Raw genomic sequence first — 22,038 nt, forward strand, 5'->3', positions numbered from 1 at the left:
CTTAAGGCCGATTCATACTCATTATATTCAATGTCGAAGTGTTCGTTTTTCAATCTGTGTCATTATTACACGGCGCTAGTCCGAATCTAAATTTGGGAAACACTGCACTGCCGATATTCGGACTAGCGCAGTGTTTTTCAGATTCGGACTAGCGCAGTGTTTTTTAGATTCGGACTAGCACTGTGGTTTCAGTTTCGGACTAGCGCTATGATTTTCAGTTTCTGACTAGCGCAGTGTCAGACTGAAGAATTTTTTTCCAGATTCGGATTAGAGCAGTGTATTTCGGATTCGGACTAGCGGCGTGTGGGACTGAAAACGTGTTTTCAGATTCGGACTAGCGGCGTGTCGGACTGTTGCAGTGGTTTTCATTTTCGGACTATCGCATTTTTTTAGCGGACTGACGCACCTCTAAGTATAGGGAATTTGTGTAGTCGTACTTGCGGCGTGTCGGACTGAGCGGTGCACCCCTACAAAACATTCTAACACAATGTTATAAGTGGTGACAAAATACTTTGCTAAACTGTTTGCCAAAAATATTTTTTATGATATTTTGACAACATTTTTAAAATGTAAACGTTGTAGTGATTTTTCATATAAAACGTTAAAAATGTTTTCATAACCTTTACACAACCCGACGTTTAGATATTATTAAAACCAAGGAGGTTATAATAAACATTCGTTAGAAAATAGTAATGACACAGATGAATAAAGAATACATGTTGCCTCGAATAATGATTCGACGTTGAATATATGGAGTATGTATCGGCCTTAAGTATTGCTGAATGACTCATCAGCGGGGAAAACCCGGCGTGATGCAAGATGCTACTCACACAATACGGCGTAAACATCAGCCCGGACGTCAGCCGGAACAGGAAAGTAAGTGCTTTTGATTCTACACATTTAATGTCATATTTATATATGTAAGCTTATGACTATATACCTAAATATTTTTTATTATGTTTATTGTAGGGCGGTTTTTTTTTTCAAAAATGTTTGAAAGATGTGCTAATACACAACATTATTTTTTAGTAATTTACAACAGTTTTAGGTAGTGTAATAGCAAATATACCCACATACACCCTACCCTCACACGCCCACCCACTTCTTCTCTGCTCCGGCTGATATAACTCTAACCCTAACCTTTGATATCACCTGAGGTGATATATTGGAACTGGAAGAGCAATTTCCACATCTGAGTACATAATTCATAGTAGTGTTTTAATATGTCACGTCTGCACACATACGTCAATCTCAGTAATTTAAATTGCTTTTAATTATTTAACATTTTTTTATAACACGGTTGAAATTTATGTTTAAAAGGGCATTTCGTGATCCACAGCCTCATCCCCCACTTTTCTCAAAAAAAGTTGAGATTTTTATACCACTGGATAACTCTGGCTAAATAATGTTTATGTAACAAATATTTCTTGCAGATAATTTGTTTAGCAAAAATATCGCCAAATTTGAATTTCGTTCTGGTATACACCTATCCGAGAAGCGTTTACTGTATTTGGCCCTCTATTGACGGCAACACAGATGTACCAGAGCGGGAGATTTAATTCGTAATTCGATACTCATGATTGTGTATTGAATATCACTGTTGTGTACAATTCCCGGGTACAATTCTGTATAGCACACAATAAATAATGGATGGAACCCCCGACCTCGGGACACCGCAGTTTTACATCGGGGACACCGCAGTAATGGCGAAGTCGGATAGGTGTATACCAGAACGAAATTACAACAGTGGCCTATGGAGCAGTGTAATACACATAATCATGCATAACTCGTAAATGCAAAATCAGAATCAACTGAAATTTAGGGAATAAGCTTTTTTCGTGGGTATCTACGGAAAAATGTCATAAAAAGAGGATGCTAGGATCACGAAATCCTCCTTTAAGCTGCATATTTCATACATTACTGGAAATGAAAATTGTTTTTTTAACAATTGAGGTTTTCTCAAAAACGTGTTACTCGTTCGTCTGCATTTTGCATATACCACCAGCCACCACTATTGCAATCAGTGCGCCACCATTTTGTTGTTTTGCTAACATTGGAAAACCCCTGAAACTGGTAATGCAATCAATCATGAAATAGAAAGTGTCTACACGAAGACTGTGTTCTCTCAGCGAGGCATTAATTAAAAGTGCTGTAACTGCTTAATAATTCTTTCAAGATATATAAATGTATACATTTTTGGAAAGGAAATTAGTCCAGGAATCTAAATATAAACACATATTTGATGCAAAAGCACCAATTTTGAGAAAATCACACTAAAACAACAGGAAGGTAAGCGCTTTGATCCGTATCAGATTGAGTGTCATTATGACTTGTGTATATCATTCTATCATGTTTATTATAAGGTTTGTTCAGACCAGGGTTCGCAGGTTTTTGCCGCAGGTGGAAAAAAACCGCAGTTTAACGCGGTTTTAACCACTTAGCAAAAACAGTTTTTGCCGGCAAAAATGGCAAAAACTAAAAAAGTGATTTATAGTTCAATTTTTTATCTCAAAACAAATTATTAAGTTACAAAAATAAGTTCCTGAGTGTAACAAGGCCAGATTTTGTAATTATAAGCAATATATTAAGAAATTAAAGGCATGCGTTTTCATTGCTCAAGTGCATTTAATCGAAATGTGGCATGTATCAAATTCAAAACATTTTCATTTTAAGGCTTGATGAGACAAAAAATATGTTGAATGATTCGTTGAAAGATGTGTGTTACTGTTTATGAGCTTTCTGTGTCACTTTTTAATATTTGAGTGACTATGTGTGAGTTTTTGCCCTTTTTGCCATTTTTGCCGGTTTAAACCGGGCAAAACTGGCAAAAACAGTTTTTGCCAGGTTTTTGCCACTTTGCCGGCAAAAACAGGTTTTTGCCGGCAAAAACCGAACCCTGGTTCAGACGATCGTTTCTAAAGTCGTCTGTAAGTACTTTCGAATTTAAACTTACTAGTAGTGCCCGTCTAAACGCAACCGCATGCAGCTACATGCAAGTTATTTTCGACGATTTCAAATGTAAGATATCTTACATTACATGTAGCCAGCTATTTTCGAATGTAAGGCCAGTGTGAACAAGCCTATGTTTATTTTCTTAACATGTGTGAAAGATTATGTACTTGCACGATACGGGGCACGCCATTAATATTAGGTACTAATTTTTTAGTATACATGTATACACCAATCCGAGAAGCGTTTACTGTATTTGGCCCTCTATTGACGGCAACACAGATGTACCAGAGCGGAGATTTAATTCGTAATTCAATACTCATGATTGTGTATTGAATATCACTGTTGTGTACAATTCCCGGGTACAATTCTATGTAGCACACAATAAATAATGGATGGAACCCCCGACCTCGGGACACCGCAGTTTTACATCGGGGACACCGCAGTAATGGCGAAGTCGGATAGGTGTATAGTGTAGTGTATTTATAGTGTAGTTAAGGTGGTAAAATAGTAAAATTATAACAATACCCATCATATACCCCATACACACCCACCCCATCCCATCTTTCCTGTTCTTACTGATAACCCAAACCTTACCTCTGCTGTCACCTATGGTGATGTATTGGAGGAGCATTTGAAGAAAGACGTTATCTGTATTTTGTTTTAGATTGTGATTAGTGAAAATGGCCGACTTATGTGACCGTGTGGGAATCATTTGTAAGTTATTTGACTGTATTTATTATATCAAACTTGTTACCAATTGACCTTTTCGGTAAATCCCATAAGCCTTTGCGAGTACACCTAAGAACTCGTCATTCTGCGTCACGCCGCTCCGCGCCGATGCGCACATCGTTTATCGAACATCGTTACTGCGCATTGCAAGTCGGCGTGACGTCAAATGACGAGTTCTCAGGTGTACTCGCAAAGGGTTATGGGATTTACCAAAAAGGTCAATTAGTAATTTTGCTTGCCAAAACCAGTAAGTTTTTACTTACTAATATTTCGTCTATCTCGTCGGAGGACTTCATCAGATGTGAGCATCTGATCCACTTTCCCGGGAAACTGGCTTCCGGTTATGAGTAGTCTTACTTCCAGTCTTCAAAAGTGGGTCAAATACGTGAGTTAGGAAATAAGTGCCTTCCTCTCTATTCATGGTCTTGGTCCCCCACTTTCTGATCTCCATCGCTTCTCATACTTCTCTAACTTTCTGACATGTTCCTTGCCAAGTATCTTGGAGTCATCCCAATTGACGACGTGATTTGCCCTTGCGACATGATCCGATATGGCTGACTTTGTTTGTTCTTGCTCGGATGTCCTGCGTTCTGACCGAGTGAACTTTTTCTCGTTGGCTTTCTTAACTTCCGCTTGATGTTCTGCAAGCCTAATCCCTAACAACCGAGAGGTCTCGCCAACATAACTGAGATCGCAATTTTGGCAGCCGATCTCGTAAATACAATTGCCTGTTTTTAGCTTGTCTCTTTTGTGGCTTACAATCAATCGGGGCAGTCGCGATTGCTTGCTGTTCCAAAAATTCCATAAAGAAATTTGCTATGATGGGGCTGACTGGGATGCCCATCGCGGCGCCAAACCGTTGCCTGTATATGGCACCTCTGAATTCAAACAAGTGGTGGTTAGTATAAATTCGAGGAGTTCGATGATGTCTTTAACTTCAAGTTTGGTACGCAATTTTAGATCTTTGTCCTCTATCAGTCTTTTTTAACCACATCTAGGGCCTCCTTTATTGGCGTGTTTGTAAGCAAGGACACCACGTCGTTCGAGTTGAAAATTCCATTGTCCTCAATACGCTAATTCTTTCGAATTTTTAACGTGGTGTTCCGTGGTACCGATCAATGGATTGAGCAAATCGGCAAGGGCTTTGGATGTCTCATAGCCGAGGGAATCTGTATAATCGACGATCGGTCGTATTGGGTTACCTTGTTTGTGGATTTTTGTGGTACAATAGAGACGTGATGTATTTGCCGTGGTAGGGTACAGAAGCTTATATTGTTTCTCATCAATTTTGTTCTCTTTCTTTAGTCTAGCGAGGATGGAAGTTAACTTTCGCTTATACTTTGGGGTAGGGTCAGCTTTCAGTTTTTCATAAGCTCTTTAATCTTTCAGCATTTCGTGACCTTTTCTTCATAATCTACTTTGTCTAAGACTACAGTTGACCTACCCTTGTCTGCGCCCATAATCAAGATTGAGGACGAAATATTAGTAAGTAAAAACTTACTAGTTTTACAGCAAAATTACTAATTTGATTTGATGTACAAACCTGATGAATCTATTCACCAAACTTGTTACATTTATTATTTCAATAACAACACTACTACAACTACTACTACAACTACTACTACTACTACTACTACTACTACTACTACTACTACTACTACTATTCCCAGTGGGCACACCCGACGTTGAAATCACGTTGAAATCAGGTTGACGTTTCGACGTTGAAATCACGTTGTATTTGCAAATCGACTCTAACCTGATTTCAACCCGATTTCAACGTTGATTCAACGTCGAAATTTCAACCTAATTTCAACCTGAATTTAATCCGATTTTAACCTGATATTTATTTAAATATAATTATTATATAGTAATAAATTTATACGTACCCACTTGTAGAACCTCACCGCTGTGGTCCGTCTGGGAGAATATTATCATGAATTCATGATTATAGGCTAGGATTGGTATCGCCCCTGGGTAACTGGTATCGCCGTCGTTGTCGGTGCAGAGGGCCGGTGCAGTCGGCACCCATACGCGGGATGCAACCGGGTGTGGAGTCGTGGTGAGCCGCGCGCAGTGGTCGGTGCAGAGGACGGTGCAGTCGGCATCCATACGCGGGAATCTACCGGGTGTGGTGTCGGTTGGCCTCGTGCAGTGGAGCATGCGTCGGAGTCGGAGGGCCGGTGCAGTCGGCACCGCAACGCGGGAGGCAATCGGGTGTGGAGTTGGTGGGCCCGTGCGCGTTTCACATTTTTGACCAAAAAACAAATTTTTCACCAAAAAACACAGTTTTCACCAAAAAACACATTTTTCACCAAAAAACACATTTTTGACCAAAAATCACATTTTTGACCAAAAATCACAATTTTACCAAAAATCGCATTTTTGACCAAAAAACACATTTTTGAACAAATATCACATTTTGACCGAAAATCCTATTTTGACCAAAAATCACATTTTGACCGAAAATCACATTTCGACCGAAAATCACATTTTCGACCAAAATCACATTTTGACCAAAAATCGCATTTTTGACCAAAAATCACATTTTTGAACAAATATCACATTTTTGACCGAAAATCCTATTTTTGACCAAAAATCACATTTTTGACCGAAAATCACATTTTTGACCAAATATCACATTTTTTGACCAAAAAATCACATTTTTTACCAAAAATCACATTTTTGAACAAATAACACATTTTTGACCGAAAATCCTATTTTTGACCAAATATCACATTTTAGACCAAAAATCACATTTTTGACCAAGAGTACATTTTTGCCCAAAAATCACTTTTTTTTTTCAAGATGGCCACCACTGAGTGAACATGCAACTTGGGCAATCTTCTTAGTATTCGATTTTGCTAATTTCTCACCTTTTTATATCAGTTTATCGTAAAAGCCTCAATTTGATGATTTGACCTATTTTTTACCTTCAAATCCTAAATAGCTTTCCATAGATTTTACGTGCAAAGTAAGCGTCGCGTTTTAGGTCATAAGTCGAGTTACCTTGAACTTTGAAATTTATTTTTGATATCATCATCATATCAATTTTTCAACGTCGTCGTAGAACCTGCAAGTTGAGTTGCCCAGCAAACACAAAACATTTTACAGATAACGTTTTATTGTTGGTTTATATAAAGGGTATAATAACGTTTTAATAACGTTCTAAAAACACTTTTGAAAAATAGATGCACGATATATTAACATGTTATTATAGAGTTGACAAAGCATTTTTTGTACCTTTATAATGCAAGTAATAGTAATACAGCAATACTAAACAATTCTGGTTTATTTTTTCAAGGTGGGTCGCCATATTCAAATGGCCACTGCCTTAGCTGAAAACAACAACAACAAACACATGTACATACAGGACACTTCTTTCACCTATTATTGGTATAAAATCAACCAGGAATATTATAGTGCTCTAGCTGCAGAACAATTTTGGATATGAGGTAATCCATTATTTTTTTCAAGATGGTATAGCCACTTTCACAGTGGCTGCCGCCTTAGCTGGAAAACACCAAAAACACTTAAATAGTTTTGTATGTCTTAAAAAAACTGCATATTTATGTTCTAAAGACACAAAACTAGAAACAGTTCTCTCAATAATTTTTTATTAATCAAAAATATGGGTCAAAATTGGGGATATTTTAAGGTCCTTATTCAAGAAATTGAGAAAATTGTTTCTATTTTTATTTTGTGTCTTTAGAACATAAATATGCAATTTTAAGGGATCTGGAATGAATATTTTTTGTGGGACATGAGAGCACATCAGACATATCGAATTGCATTCTGAATACGGAGAATGTCTTTCTGATATCAAATAATTTTCATTTTTTTAAATTCACGATATAATACAAATTTTATGACAAATTTTTGGGGAAAAATCTATATCTTCAATACGAAAGGTCAAAATTTTCAATTGATCGTCGGTTTTTCATCCCACCTACATACACTTCAAGTATAAATCATCAGATTTATGAAGTTTTCTTCGAGTACTGTTAAATATTAAAAATATCAGTTTTTAATGATTTGCTATAAAATGTGTATTACATTGCGAATTTAAAAAAATCAAATTTTTTTAATATCAGAAGGACATTCTTTGTATTCAGAATGCAATTCGATATGTCTGATGTACTCTAATGTCCCACAATAAATACTGTCCAAACGTGCATACTCCATCCCTTAATAGAGTTTGAATTCAGGGTAAGTTATGGTTTCATATTTTGAAACATATTCTCCTACACATCGCAAATCCAAAATAAAATCAGCTCCGTCCTTTTGATTTTCAAGTTACGTTACCATGGTTACATGTATCATACTTTGATACAATTTGTATCTAAACGTATCCTGAAAACTTATATCCCGTCTTCAACACTGTTAACGTTTAGCTAAGTGACATGTTTAGATATGTAACAAGTAACAACATCATAGGACTTCCTACCATGAAGATGTGTGTCACACATCGAAAATTCAGGTTGCTTGGAATTTTGTGCTGAAAGTCATTTTAAACTTTTAGATATTAGATATGTAAGCTTTTATTTGTGATTTGTGATGTTTAGGAGTTGGAGTTGCCAAAAATACCTATCGTTTCGTGAAAATGTGGAAAACAATATTTTCTTTTATTCCTAAGCACTTTAAGGAGTCTCCGGCAATCATAACATCATGCCTTAAACATTTATGTTAGAAAAAAAATAATCAAGCACGAATCACATGGTCGTCATGAGTTTGTTTTAGATAAAACCACGTGATTCGTGCTTGATATTTATTTTTCTTACATATAATAGGGCATAATGTTGTGATAGGCGGAGCCTTCCTTTAAAACGTGTGTATTTGTTTAAAAAGTGTTAGAGATGGACATTTAGAGCCTAAATACATTAGATTTGTGATGGTTCTCAAAAGAACTCGTGAATTTTCAGAAAGCTGTTTGTGTTAAAGTGCGAGGGTTATCCATAGGCCTATATATGTACTAGGAGGACACTTTTTTTTATAGAACTTGACCCTTTTGGAACCTTTTAAGAATGTACTGGATGCAATGTGCCCATTATACTTAATGTTAATATAGGGTTTCCCCTGACTTGAGTAAAAATCTCAAGTTTTTCTTCTTTTCACGTTACAACTTACTTAAAACTTCTGATACCATGTAAGATATCTTTAACATAATTATGGTTTCTAAGTCCTGACTTTTACATTTACACGTAACTAAACTGGAAATTGTTGACAGATTATACAACTGAATACCTCTATTTTTCTCATCGAAGAACTTCACAGAACTTTCGTATACTGATGATCAGATCATATACAGATAGTGTGATCAATAGCTTTGGAAGTGTTCTGCGTTTGCAATCCACCCTTCAACGTATCAAAGGATCCTTGTCGTGCTCAGTTTTAGCTGAAGGAAATAAGCATCGAAAACGTCAACCCTATCAGTAGGCTTATATCGCATTGATGATGTCATCAATACCAATATTAAGAAAATCTAGACCAGAATCTGTATTTGCTTGCTTAGTTCTTTCTATGTCAAGACACATATCAAGGCAATAACAGCTGTTATCATTAAGCTGATGGGTTTGCACATTTTTTGAACAAAAATCACATTTTTGACCACAACACTTTTTGAAGCTGGTCTATTTCACAGTTCCTGGAATGTGAGGCGTGAGTACATTCCATCTGCGGGCTATATGGAATGAATGATGACTAACAACTTAAGTTAGATCTTGAACGGATGAGTAGTATGTGGCAGCAACTGCTCAACAATGGACTTTATTCAGTGTAGGAGTTGGTCCTTTGGTCTTTGATTTGACCGTGCTCTTATATTATGGCTCTCTCAAATTGTCAGTTCATCCGAAATCTTTGGCTGCATCTAAACTTTCTAAGTTAAGTCAATTTTCTTGATGCTTTATACATTGTACATTGTCATGGACTAATAGTCTGTCTATTGCATGGCCAATCTTGTTTTGATTCCATTGTCACGTGGCACAACAACAGGTCAGCTGTAACGACAAAAATAACAATTTAGGGATTTAAAAATACAATTATTTCCATAATTTACACATACAAAAACATTATATTTGACATAGACTTGCAGTACGATTAATATGCTTAATGTAAAATAGGCATAGGCCTACTGAAGGTAGACCTGTTACTCCTGACTGTTTAGGGTAATTCTGCTGAACAATTCTTAGGGCCATTCTTCGGACCAAAAAGAGGGAAAGTATAACTTATCTTTGCTCCTTTAGACACATGCTTTAGACTAGAGACATTATTTGGGGATGTGAAATCTTCTGCCTAAAAAATCTCCCTAAAAAGTGTTCAACACTAATTGGCTCATGCTTGCACATGTTTAAAGTAGGCATACTCAGAGAACATGATATTTTTGACATAGAGCAGTGATAAGTTTAATGAAAAATTAAAAATAGCCTCACTTTCTTTCTAGAGAACTGCAGATTGCACCTTAATGTTGAATCTATTTGAGGAAGATCTTTACGACCTTTAATAACTTGGAAGGTATAGGCCTATAGCTTTAAGGGCCTAAATCTCGTGAATACAAATACTGAATACAGTTCATAATTCATTTAGCCTATTAAAAACGAAGATAAGTAGATTATTAATATTAGGGTCCTATGATGTATATTTGTAATTTAACCTTAAGTCTCTCAGAAAAGATTAGATATAGGCCTACCCGTTATGTTTACTAAACGGTTGCAACTAGCCTACCAAGGAAGCACAAACGAACATTAACATGATTAATTTTGAATAGGGGATGTCCTTCTGATATATTTAATAATTTAAATGTTTTGAAATTCGCGATGCAATAAAAATTTTGGGGCAAATTAATAAAAATGGCAATTTTTGACATTTAACAGTTCTCAAAGTAAACTTAATAAATCGAATCATATCTACTTGAAGTGTATGTAGCTGGGATGAAAAGCCAACTATCAATTGACAATTTTGACCTTTCATATATAGATTTTTCCCCCAAAGACCTAAATTTTGCTGGGGAACAATCTATAGGGGCCTATCTTCAATAGGAAAGGTCAAAATTTTCATATGATTGACGGCCGCTCGTCCCAGCTACATACACTTTAAGTATATATCATTAGATTTATAGAATTTACTTCGAGGACTGTTTCAAAAATATCAATTTTTAATCTCGAATTTCAAAAAATCAAAATTATTTGATACCGTACTAGAAGGACATTCCTCGTATTCAAATCAAAATGTAATTAGATATGTCTGATGTGCTCTCAGGTCCCACACGAAATACGCGAAAACGTTGCTATCCGAGCTCTTAAGCTCTATCTATTTGAAAAGAACTTTATTCCACAAATTCCACTAGCCTAGTCCTAAGATTACTAACTAAATATTACTGGTAACTACTATTTACGCCTAGCCATATTTATAGGCCCCTGGGCCCTGCATTCTTCATAATTCTGCGCTTATTAAAATATCATTTTGTCAGTGGGATGTGGACTTCCACGAACTTGGTATCACTATCACTCAGTATATTATTTTTAAAAATAATTGTCATTTTGACATTGAAATTCATGTCAAATCATCAAAGACACATCTAGTCTGCCCTACCAGTAACTTAGTTAATGTCTAAAAAAAATACACTATAGATAATGACTATAGACAATCGCAAGGCATGTAACTCTTTAATGACCATTTGACCTGATCTTTGATGTTTCCCGGGTCACGAAGTTTGTTGTCACCAAAATTGAGCCCCCATATCCATTACAGAAAATGAAATTACGGTATAAGATTTGACCCCAGTTAACCTTTGACCTGACCCCTGCAAAGTGTTCCAACATATCCCCCCTGGTCATTAATTTTGTTGTCACCGAGTTTGAGCCTCGTACCCCTTACAGATGTCCAAAAAATTCAATTCTAAAATTTGACCCCTGCATGACCTTTGAACTCACTGACTCCTGCAAAATGTTTCCCTGGTCATGAGATTTGCTGTCACTGAGTTTGAGTCCAGAAGAAGAAGTTATAAGATTTGACCCAAGATAACCTTTGACCTGACCCCTGCAACGTGTTCAATATATTCCCTGGTCAGTTTGTTGTCACAGAGTTTGAGTCCCGTACCCCTTACAGAAAATGCATTTCTAAAATTTGACCTTTGACCTGACCCCTGTAAAATGTCCCCGGCCCTGGTCATGAGATTTGTTGTCACCGAGTTTGAACCCCATACCCATTACGGATGTCGAGATAATGCAATTGTGAGATCCCCCCCTCTAATGACCTTTGACCCCAATTCTTTGTACAACTTTTAGACATTGGCTAAGGCGATGCAGGTATGCAAGTGACGTCATTGTATTATGTAATTTGTGGAAGATGAAGCATTTTTAGTGAAAATCACATTTTGGCCATAAATGACATATGACCTTTGACCCCCCGAGTTGGACACTGGCCTAGAGCATATGGCTACGATGACTCGTTATAGGTTTGACAGAAGAAAGAAAGAAAGAAGAAGAACTGACCAAAAACAGTACAATCGCAAAATTGCTGCACGATATGACTAGGGCTAGGCCTAGGGGCCTAGTTTCTTAATTATACAATAAACATTTGCATTTCCCCCAGGCCCGTAGCCAGCACCCCCCCAAATGCCAAAGGCCCAAAAGTTCCCCTTTTTTAACCCAAAAGTCCCATTTGCGAGCGCAGCGAGCGAAAATAGAGGTTTTTTATTCCTTCTTTAATCTTTGTCCGTCTAAAAATGTCTAAATCCGCCCAGTCCAAAAAGTTCCAAATTTTGAACAAAGTCCACTTTTTCAAAATCAATACCCCCCAATCAGTCCAGACTACGGGCCTGATTGCCCCCAGCAAATATTCCAAACTGGCATGACTGGGTCTTGTACAAGTACAAGTCATTAAGCATGTCAACTTCAAGGCACTGTAACAGTTTCGTGTCTCGAATGGTGCATTCATGATTGTACAGCATGCATGTCATGTGCAGCAGGCATGTAATTTAACTGCTCAGTAAGCTTAACTATTTTAACATATCCTGATGATACAAAATGGAAAACCAAGTTGAAATATACATCCAGCAATGTGTCCAAAAGTCAAGTAGACCTTTAAAGAAAATTTAAATGTTTACTAACCTGTTTTATTTGCAAATTTAGGCCTCAAGTCAATGTTCGTCACACGTACGCGTACAACTCCTTTTGCTTACTGATGTACATTGGGCAATATCCGTTCTGGAAAAGTGTTGGGCGAAAGCGATACTACTACAATTTTAATCCAAAATGTTTTTAACTTTTGAATGTCCAAACATGGTGATCTAGGATTAGAAACATGTTTATAGGTCAAAATGCGACCAGAACTAACGAATATCCAAAAATGTTTCATAGGCCCAGACAAACAAGAACCTAGACCTATAACTTTGGTTTGCGTAGTGAAGTCAACACTGCTTAGCAACGATTTTGACAAGGACGCAACCCGGACGCAAACAAGCAGACATGTTCGCGTCTACAGAACACGTTGCATTTGACGCGGGCGATAACGGCGCAGCAATCACACAAACGATCGCGTTTTTCGTTCCAGACATGAACGCTTATTTCTCCGCGTCCGACCACCCGACCAAAATCACCTTGGATACGTGGCTTCACCCCCAGACAAACGAGATATAGACAAACGGTGGTATGTCTATGGCTTCACCTACTGCCACGGTTAGGGATGGGCAGTTACAGGTCTAGGTGGTATGTCTATGGACTAGCCTACAACTCTAGCGTGATGCAGAATTCACTGCTTGCCAATCCAGATCCAAATCCAGATCCTACATCAAGTTCAAACAAACGGACACATTCAAGGCATTATGTCATTGATTGATGCGCCGTCCCGCTCGTGGCAGTGGCATCAGTTTTGCACTCGCGTGTGCGTAGGCCTACCCATAAACACTTGTGTGCGTACCACAGAATTAGAGAAGGAGAACCGGGACTCCCTATACCGCCACGTACAATCGCGCCGTCAGCTATGGGGAGAAAATTGGGGGTATTCGGGTCCTTGCCGACGGTGCGCGGAGACGAACGAAAACAATTCTGCGTCTCATCTGTAGCGTCTTGGTACTCGCGTGCAGGTCGCATCAAGTGCGTCTCTCAAATGCGCTCATTATCTATGTCGCGCCTGCATGACAACGAATGCCTCGAGCGCATTCCGAGGGAAACCGAATACCCCCAATTTTTGCTCCATGCCTGTATCAAGATGGCGGTCGAGTCCTGGTTCTCTGGTTTTAATTCTGTGGTGCGTACTCACAAACACTTGTGCACGCGCGTACGTATACCTTCAATAATTTGCAAATGTGCGTGCGTACCTATCATGCCTATTGTCATGTAATCTCGCGTTTTGCGCAATTTTTCGCGTTTAAATTGTATCGCGCGTCTTTAAATTTAGTGTCGCGACGCGCGCCGTATTTTTTATTTAGAACAGCAGATCAAAAGATGAGACATCAGTCAACGCAAAGTTTTAGCGGTAGGCCTGTTCAAATTGCCTTTTTTACATATATTTCCTAGAAACAAGAATTAATCACAGTTGTTTTAATAAATCATAACGTGGAGTAATAAACACACATTAATCAACGTGAGTCAGTTATTCAAGTTCTGCCACCGCTATCATCTCATCACACCTATAAACACTTGTGAACGCGAGTGTGCACTTGCAAACACTTGCGAACTCGCATGCGTACCCGTAATAACTTTCGCGTACCCATAAACACTTGCGAACGGGCATGCGTGCTCGAAAACACTTGCAAACTCGATTGCGTAACGTACGCGCGTGCGTACCCGCAATAACTTTCGAACACAAGTGCGTACCCATAAACACTTGCGCATGCGTGTGCGTACCCATAAACACTTGCGCATACGCTTGCGTACTTGCAAACACTTGCGAACGTGCATGCGTACGCATAAACACTGAGAACGAGTGTATTCATGCAAACACTTGCGAACGTGAGTGCGTATACTCCCAAACACTTGAGAACGTGCGTTTGTACTTGCAAACACTTGTGTATGCATTATGTGTATACTTGCAAACACTTGCGAACGCGCGTGCGTACCCGCAATAACTTGCAAACGCATGTGCGTACCTATAAAGACTTGAACATGTGCATGCGTACCCATAAACAATTGCGCACGCGGATGCATATTCGCAAACACTTGCGAACGTGCGTGCGTACCGGCAATGTACGCAAGCGTACCCATGAACACTTGTAAACATGAGTGCGTACTCGCAAACATTTGCGAACGCTTGTTAACACAATTGTGCACGCGTGTACATACCCACCCACAATATCTTGCAAACGTGCGGTATAGGCCTACCTATAAACACTTGCCGTCCCCCATGAAAAAAAAAAAAATTAGAGAGGGCGTGCCCCCCCCCCCCCATAACACTCCCCTGCTTTCTCCAACTATGATCGACAACATAGGCCTATGATGCGGCCGGCCCACCCACTCCCGCACCGGGTCCCGCACCCGGTTGCCTCCCACGTATGGGTGCCGACCTCGATATGCCGACCTCGTAGCTACTACACCGGCTATGCCGCCGCGGCGATACCCGGGCAATTCCCCGGGGCGATATGATCGGGTTAGTAAAATAGTTTGAAGATATGCGAATAGGCATATTAGGGACCGATCACAAACACTTGTTAGGGGGGCTGATGCAAAAAAATCATCGCGAAAGTTTTCCGCCCCCTTTCAGATCTTCAAAAATTCAGCCTCCCCCTTTGACATGAAAATTATGGGTCAATCCCATAGAAAATCATATAAACTCAATTTTCCTGGGAAAATTTTTGGTCATTTTTTCAAGGCCCCTCCTCTACCCCTAGGAGGGTCAAAACTAAAACCCCTCCCCACCCTTTTGCATCAGCCCCTCCCCTAACAAGTGTTTGTGAACGTCTCTTGCACCAACTTCACCATGTTCCCATATCAACATCAGCCCGCCAATTGAGCGGCGACGGGGCCGTATAGCATACCCCGTACCACCCGGTGTTTTCGCGTAAGTATTTGAGGTAGTGCACGCCGCGCGCGCCACTTGAAGAAGGGAACGGAAGTTCGGTTTAAATCGTTAGATCATGCGGCCTGGATATATAGAAAAACTTGGGTAAAATTCCAATGCTATCGACCTTTAAACATGTATTATACTAGGCATATGCATATTTCGTCCTAATAATATTTTATGTAAGGTCATTAAGTTGTGCATTGAAACATTGGTTGAAATCAGGTTGAAATTTCAACGTTGTATCAACGTTGAAGTTTCAACCTGATTTCAACCTCCTTAATTTTGCATTGAAAGTTGGTTGAAACATGGTTGAAATCAGGTTGAAATTTCAACGTTGTATCGACGTTGAAATTTCAGCCTGATTTCAACCAATCTCTAGGTTGAAATCGGGTTGAAATCAGGTTAGGTTATATTTCGACGTTGTATCAACGTTGATACAACGTCGAAATCCTAACCTGTGCCCACTGGGATATTACTATTACTACTACTACTACTACTACTACTACTACTACTACTACTACTACTACTACTACTACTACTTCTACTACTACTACTACTACTACTATATCTCATTTCTATCATCTTTATATTTTTCAGTGATTAAAATTCTTGCCATTGCTATAGTCGGGTTCCCTCTGTTCAGCATCTTCATAGGTAAAGACCATTATCACTTATAATAATTGCACGACTTTTATAATCATTCATTAAAAGTGCACATTATTTAATTTTTGTGCCGACCGGCCTGTAGCCGGACGGCATCGGCACGTTACACTTTGATTGTGTTTCCTGTTGTTTCTAACTATTATTTCAATGTTTATGAACAAAACGGAAACTTTTGTAAATATTGCATACAAATGATCAAGTGGTCATAACAATAGAAATACCAAAATTGTCTTTAGTTGATTTTGCACAATTAAGGTAAGGTATATATTTTAGGAATAAATGTTTTCTGAATTTCAACTTTTTGTAATTTCGCTGGTCCTCTTACCACGGCACACCGACCTTGATAAGGTATAAAGAGCAGGGTACCATGCAGGGAAGTTTTGTGGTTCTACGGTATTATAGCTTTACTCTATCATTCATTATGTTGGACATGACGCAGATTCAAATTATTGGGATAATGTAATTGGTTATAGATGAGTTGACCTCAATGTTTATCAACAAAGGCAGGGACTGGTATATCGATATGCGTCAGTAGTAGTAAATTCCAATTTTCTTTGCTTTACCTGTTACCTCAGTTGTTCGGCGGAAAATTAAAAGGAACATATCTGATAATCTATTTTGTATGGAAATGTTACAATATGGCTTTAATGAATGATATGATTTTGTTGATCACAAAGCAATCCCTTTTCGAGGTAATAATTGTTCCGGTGACAACAACAAGGCGCGTGCACTGATTTTTGTAATTTTCACTGAAATCAGATGCAGTCATTAACCTCAAATCAACTAATTGTTGTATGTATCTTCATAATTCACAGGGACGGTAATCGTTTTAGATGATCCTGCGACAAGTTGCCCAGTACAGCCTATGATACCTATGTACCTCATTGTACTCGGATCTATCACCATTGCATATGAGATTGTGTGCTTTCTTCAAGTGAAGTTTTTGGGTGACAATCATGACAATAATGATAATTTTCTCTTATTTGCGCTTGGATGGTTTTTAGCCCTGTGTTTCATTGGATGGGTCATAACAGGTATGTAGCGTTCGCAAAACAGTTTGAGTAATGAATTCTTAAACCCATGGAATGGTTTGAAATTATTTCTTACGTGTTAATAAACGTAGTTTAGGAGTCGATTTCTCAAAAGGATGTTTATTTATTTAATTATTTCATTCTTATTTAACCTGGGTTAACCTTTCAATGTACTGGCATTGTTCTCCCAACGTGCCCAGGTGGCACAAGGCCAACATTAAAATACACAAGATACAACATATAAAAATACAGAAGGAACAATAATATACATAGTAAAAAAACTAGCACACAGATTTAAAAAGGTAATCGGCAAAAAGAGTGGATCAGGGTCAGGCGGGACATCCGGAGTAGACTCCCAGCCACATGCAGGCCGCAGGATCACAACCCCGACCAAGGCACTGGTAGGGCCCCAGGTTGGTCAGGGAGCAGGGAGACAACAACAGTAATTGATCCTCTCCAAACCCCTAACTAGTCACAGTCCCCAACAGCACCCCGGGGGGGAGGGGGCACTCAAAAATGTTTTGGTAGGGGTGTGCCACCGCCAGTTTTGAACTCGAGGTCTGAGGAACTGATCGGCCGGCCAAAAAGGGGGGTCTAGGGAACTGATCGGCACAGATCTTTAAAGGAATCGATTTAACTTTGAATTAAATTATTAAATCAGGAAAACCATAAATGCAAAATTCGTCTGGGTGGCCTATCTCAGATGGAAATCTCAGCAAAGCAAAAAAGCTGCAAAACAGCATTCGGATCAAAATTACTAGACCCTGTAGACCTACCTATAGCCTACTGATAATTAGCAGCATCCAGCAGCATTACATAAAAGCCCACCATAAAAACAAACCCACAAAAATATTTTTTCAGTGCCGTAAAGAAAACATAAATAGGCTACATTGAACTGCCATGCATACATGAGATAATAATCATTGAGCGAAGTATGCAGAATTTGGCAGCTATTGCACTAAACCAGTAGATCGTAAATTACCTTTTAATTCACTGTTATGGCCAGCTGCAAGGACGTGAACATACTTATTTGAGGTACTTTTCCTCATATTTGGCAATTTTATTCCCAAAAGAGATCTCAAAATCATTTATTTCCAGCAATCAGCTAAAGGCCTCGGCACTCGGCAGTGCTGTTTATAAACAACCAACCAGTGTTACCACTACTAAAAGGAGCCCAAAAATCCCGCCCAAAATGTGACAGTTTATTAACCAGTTCACCTACTAAAGCGCATATATACGTATACGAGGTATTGTTGGTCGAATCAGCCAAAACAATCGATTTTCATTATCTGAATCAATATCTTATTGAAAAATAACACTTTGGTGTTTTGCAAAAGTTCATTCTACAAATCATATACTTTGAAAACCTGCTTAATTTATTGTTGTTAATGAGTTATGTACGTTTTACAAAAGTGTTGTTGTTTCAGCCCTCTTTACAACATAACTCAAGAACCACAGGACCCACAAAAGTATATCTGTGATATTTGAATTCTTCTATACACGCTCGCTATGAATTGAGCAATGCAATTTTTGCTAAAGCTCACTACCATTCGCAAGATGCTGTAAACTACATTTTTTGTTGCTGCTTCGACCAACAATACATCGTATACCCTTAAACTTTTAAGTTTAAAAAACTACGATAAATTCATGAAAATATTAACTGTAATAACCAGCGGTACCTTTCATTTTACGTCCGTTTCTTTTGACTTCAACTCTTATACGTTGCAGTTGTCTTGAAGAATTTGCTATTTTCACCGGCAGTTTATCCAAAACGGGTAATAAAAAAATGCAACCTACTGTGGCCATGCTTGTACAAGTATAATACGTGTCAATGAATGTCAACATTGGACAACAATTACCTCTAGCAAAAATCACTTCCTGGCACAATAGAATAACCACACGAGATAATTTCCCAAGAAATGTGATTTGGATTTGTAAGTTGAATTATGAATGAACAGTCATTGTAACTCGTATATATTTTAATTACTTTACAGGTGTTGTTTTTTATGGTTTATCAGTCTCTAAACAAAGTAGTGACGACTCAAGCCCAAACTACTGCTATCGAAGCCTGTACATGTACTTCAGCTCACAAGTAATCTTGGCTAGTATTTTGCTGATTTTCGTCATCTTTTGGATATTCTGTTTATGTTGTTTGTCTCCACCTTCAAGACCCAATCCAGAGACACAGAGTATCATACATTCAAGTTATTCTGCTGGGAGAAGGCTTGGTAGAACACCTGCTCCGGCTACCATACAGACTGTTCAGAGAGATCGTCTTCGAATAATTCGCAGAGGGCCCAATCTGTATTGGATATACCAGACGAGTCGAGTGACGGCTGTTCAAGTTGAAACGTAGAGGACGCTGATCAAGGAATACATGTCGAATCTGTGGAATTGTACAAAATAAAAAAATGTAACATATTAAATATTATTATTATATAGTATACTGACACGTCAACTCGCCCATCCCTAGTAAAATAAATAGCTATTGGTATGTTTGTCAAAATCATTTTAACGCACATTCGTAGTACCTATAATTGAGTACTTTAGTACTATATGATGATTAGTATCTGTCATTTTAAGTCAATCATAAAATTATATAGTTAGATGTTGTGAAATTGCCTTCTCATAAACAATTAGTCAATCAGTCGTTTGACAGCATCTCCCTCAAAGGCATAGTGATTAGGAGACTTGCCGAATAGTACAGACGCCAAACAAAAGTATTGCAACATCAGAGAATTCAGCAAACTGTAAGTTGAACATTCATCTACTATCCTGTCAAGTAATTCACATTACATATTAGTAAGCAAATATTCTTTACCAGAAGTAAGTAAGATTAGGCCAATCAATGGGATGAAAGCTGTCCACAGTGTCATGACATCATGCGCGTATTCCAGCGCTTCCGATGACGGAAAAACAGAGAGCTGATTTAACGCAGAGTCGAATAAACTTTAGTCCTCAAAATGTCCAGATACCTTTACGATGGTCGCCAAATGGCTTAATTTGTTTCTACAAGTTATCAGGAAAATTGGGGTGGGAGAATGATACATGAATGTGACGAATTTTTTAACAGCCTAAAAAGACAAGGGTTCTTCAAGGTCTGCGAGACTCAGAAGAAAGAATGGTCACGTGGGTTAGCCCATAAGGCACTGGATGACCTTGAATCACACCAAATATCACGTGACCTTATTATTACAGTTTAAATTCGGCTGAGTTCCCAACCCTGGCAAGACGCCGGCCAATTTAAATTCGGCTGAGTTCCCAACCCTGGCAAGACGCCGGCCAATTTAAATTCGGCTGAGTTCCCAACCCTGGCAAGACGCCGGCCAATTTAAATTCGGCTGAGTTCCCAACCCTGGCAAGACGCCGGCCAATTTAAATTCGGCTGAGTTCCCAACCCTGGCAAGACGCCGGCCAATTTAAATTCGGCTGAGTTCCCAACCCTGGCAAGACGGCGCATACTGCAGTTACTGTCCGTTTTCCTATACACAATACACAGTGCTCTCACCATTGAGCTGTGACCTGTACAAATCGTGCCATGTTAGGAGAATAGGCATTTGTCTAGTTAACGTCAATGTGTGAAAAATAACCTGCATGTCTATGGGAGTGTTCTAATCAAGTTGATGGTTCATTGGTCATCCCTACTATAAGTTGAACATTCATCTACTATCCTGTCAATTTCACATTACATATTAGAAGCATATATTCTTTACCAGAAGTAAGTAAGATTAGGTTTATCAATGGGATGGAAGCTGTCCACTGTGTCATGACATCATGCACGTGTTCCAGTGCTTACAATGGCGGAAAGACGGAGAACCGATTTAATGCAGAGACGAATAAACTTTAGTCCTGAAAATGTCCAGATACCTTTACAATGGTCGCCAAATGGCTTAATTTTTTTCTGCAAGTTATCATGAACATTGGGGTGGGAGAATGATTCATGGATGTGACGGATGGTAGCAATTACAACATTACCATGATTACAAGCCTTAAAAGGGTTCTTCAAAGTCTGCGAGACTCAGAAGAAAGAATGGTCACGTGGGTTACCCCATAAGGCACTGGATGACCTTGAATCACACAAAAACCCACGTGACCTTATTATTGCAGTTTAAATTCCGCTGAGTTCCCAACCCTGGCAAGACGCCGGCCAGTTTAAATTCGGCTGAGTTCCCAACCCTGGCAAGACGGCGCATACTGCAGTTACTGTCCGTTTTCCTATACACAATACACAGTGCTCTCACCATTGAGCTGTGACCTGTACAAATCGTGCCATGTTAGAAGAATAGGCATTTGTCTAGTTAACGTCAATGTGTGAAAAATAACCGGCCAATATTAAAAGTACTCTCAAAACTTCTAGCAAATATATTCCTCTAACATGACCTAAAATTACAGCTAGGTTAGATGCTCAGAAATATTCGTACTTTGGTAAAATAGTGAGTGAGGGCAAGACATAGCTAGCCAACGTCCCGTGTTAATTGAATGGAGATTTGACCGAAAATTTTGGTAAACGGACCGCTCACTTCTGAAGAATGCCACACGAAAACGGTACAAGCTACATTTAAAGTACTCTCTGTTCGATCATCATGATGAGTTTCTTACATAGTATGCCGAAATTGGGTACTGTAGGTGGTTGACAAAAGGGTCGTACTTCGCTGATGAGTAAGTGACA

The 22,038-nt window shown here is 38.8% G+C and overlaps 1 protein-coding gene across 2 annotated transcripts; it reads left to right on the forward strand.

Annotated features, from left to right (window-relative positions):
• Positions 1-180: 180 nt before the first annotated feature.
• LOC140135755 (uncharacterized) lies at positions 181-19,875 on the forward strand. Of its 2 annotated transcripts, XM_072157369.1 has the most exons (5): positions 181-876; positions 3,617-3,666; positions 16,273-16,329; positions 17,154-17,372; positions 19,364-19,875. In XM_072157369.1, exons 2-5 carry the CDS (start codon positions 3,633-3,635, stop codon positions 19,723-19,725), a joined length of 672 nt encoding a protein of 223 aa, XP_072013470.1. In that variant the 5' UTR covers positions 181-876; positions 3,617-3,632; the 3' UTR covers positions 19,726-19,875. The 2 variants fall into 2 exon arrangements, with proteins under 2 accessions (XP_072013470.1, XP_072013469.1); XM_072157368.1 differs by lacking the exon at positions 3,617-3,666.
• The last annotated feature ends 2,163 nt before the right edge of the window (positions 19,876-22,038 follow it).

Source organism: Amphiura filiformis, chromosome 16 (assembly GCF_039555335.1).
Source record: "Amphiura filiformis chromosome 16, Afil_fr2py, whole genome shotgun sequence".
Classification (NCBI taxonomy): Eukaryota; Metazoa; Echinodermata; class Ophiuroidea; order Amphilepidida; family Amphiuridae; genus Amphiura; species Amphiura filiformis.

Bases quoted from the DNA above. Each gene is read 5' to 3' on its own strand.
- LOC140135755 (XM_072157368.1), top strand. From the start codon at position 783: ATGACTCATCAGCGGGGAAAACCCGGCGTGATGCAAGATGCTACTCAC. The intron at 16,330-17,153 runs GTAAAGACCATT...CATAATTCACAG, and splicing joins TCTGTTCAGCATCTTCATAG to GGACGGTAATCGTTTTAGAT. The intron at 17,373-19,363 runs GTATGTAGCGTT...ATTACTTTACAG, and splicing joins CATTGGATGGGTCATAACAG to GTGTTGTTTTTTATGGTTTA.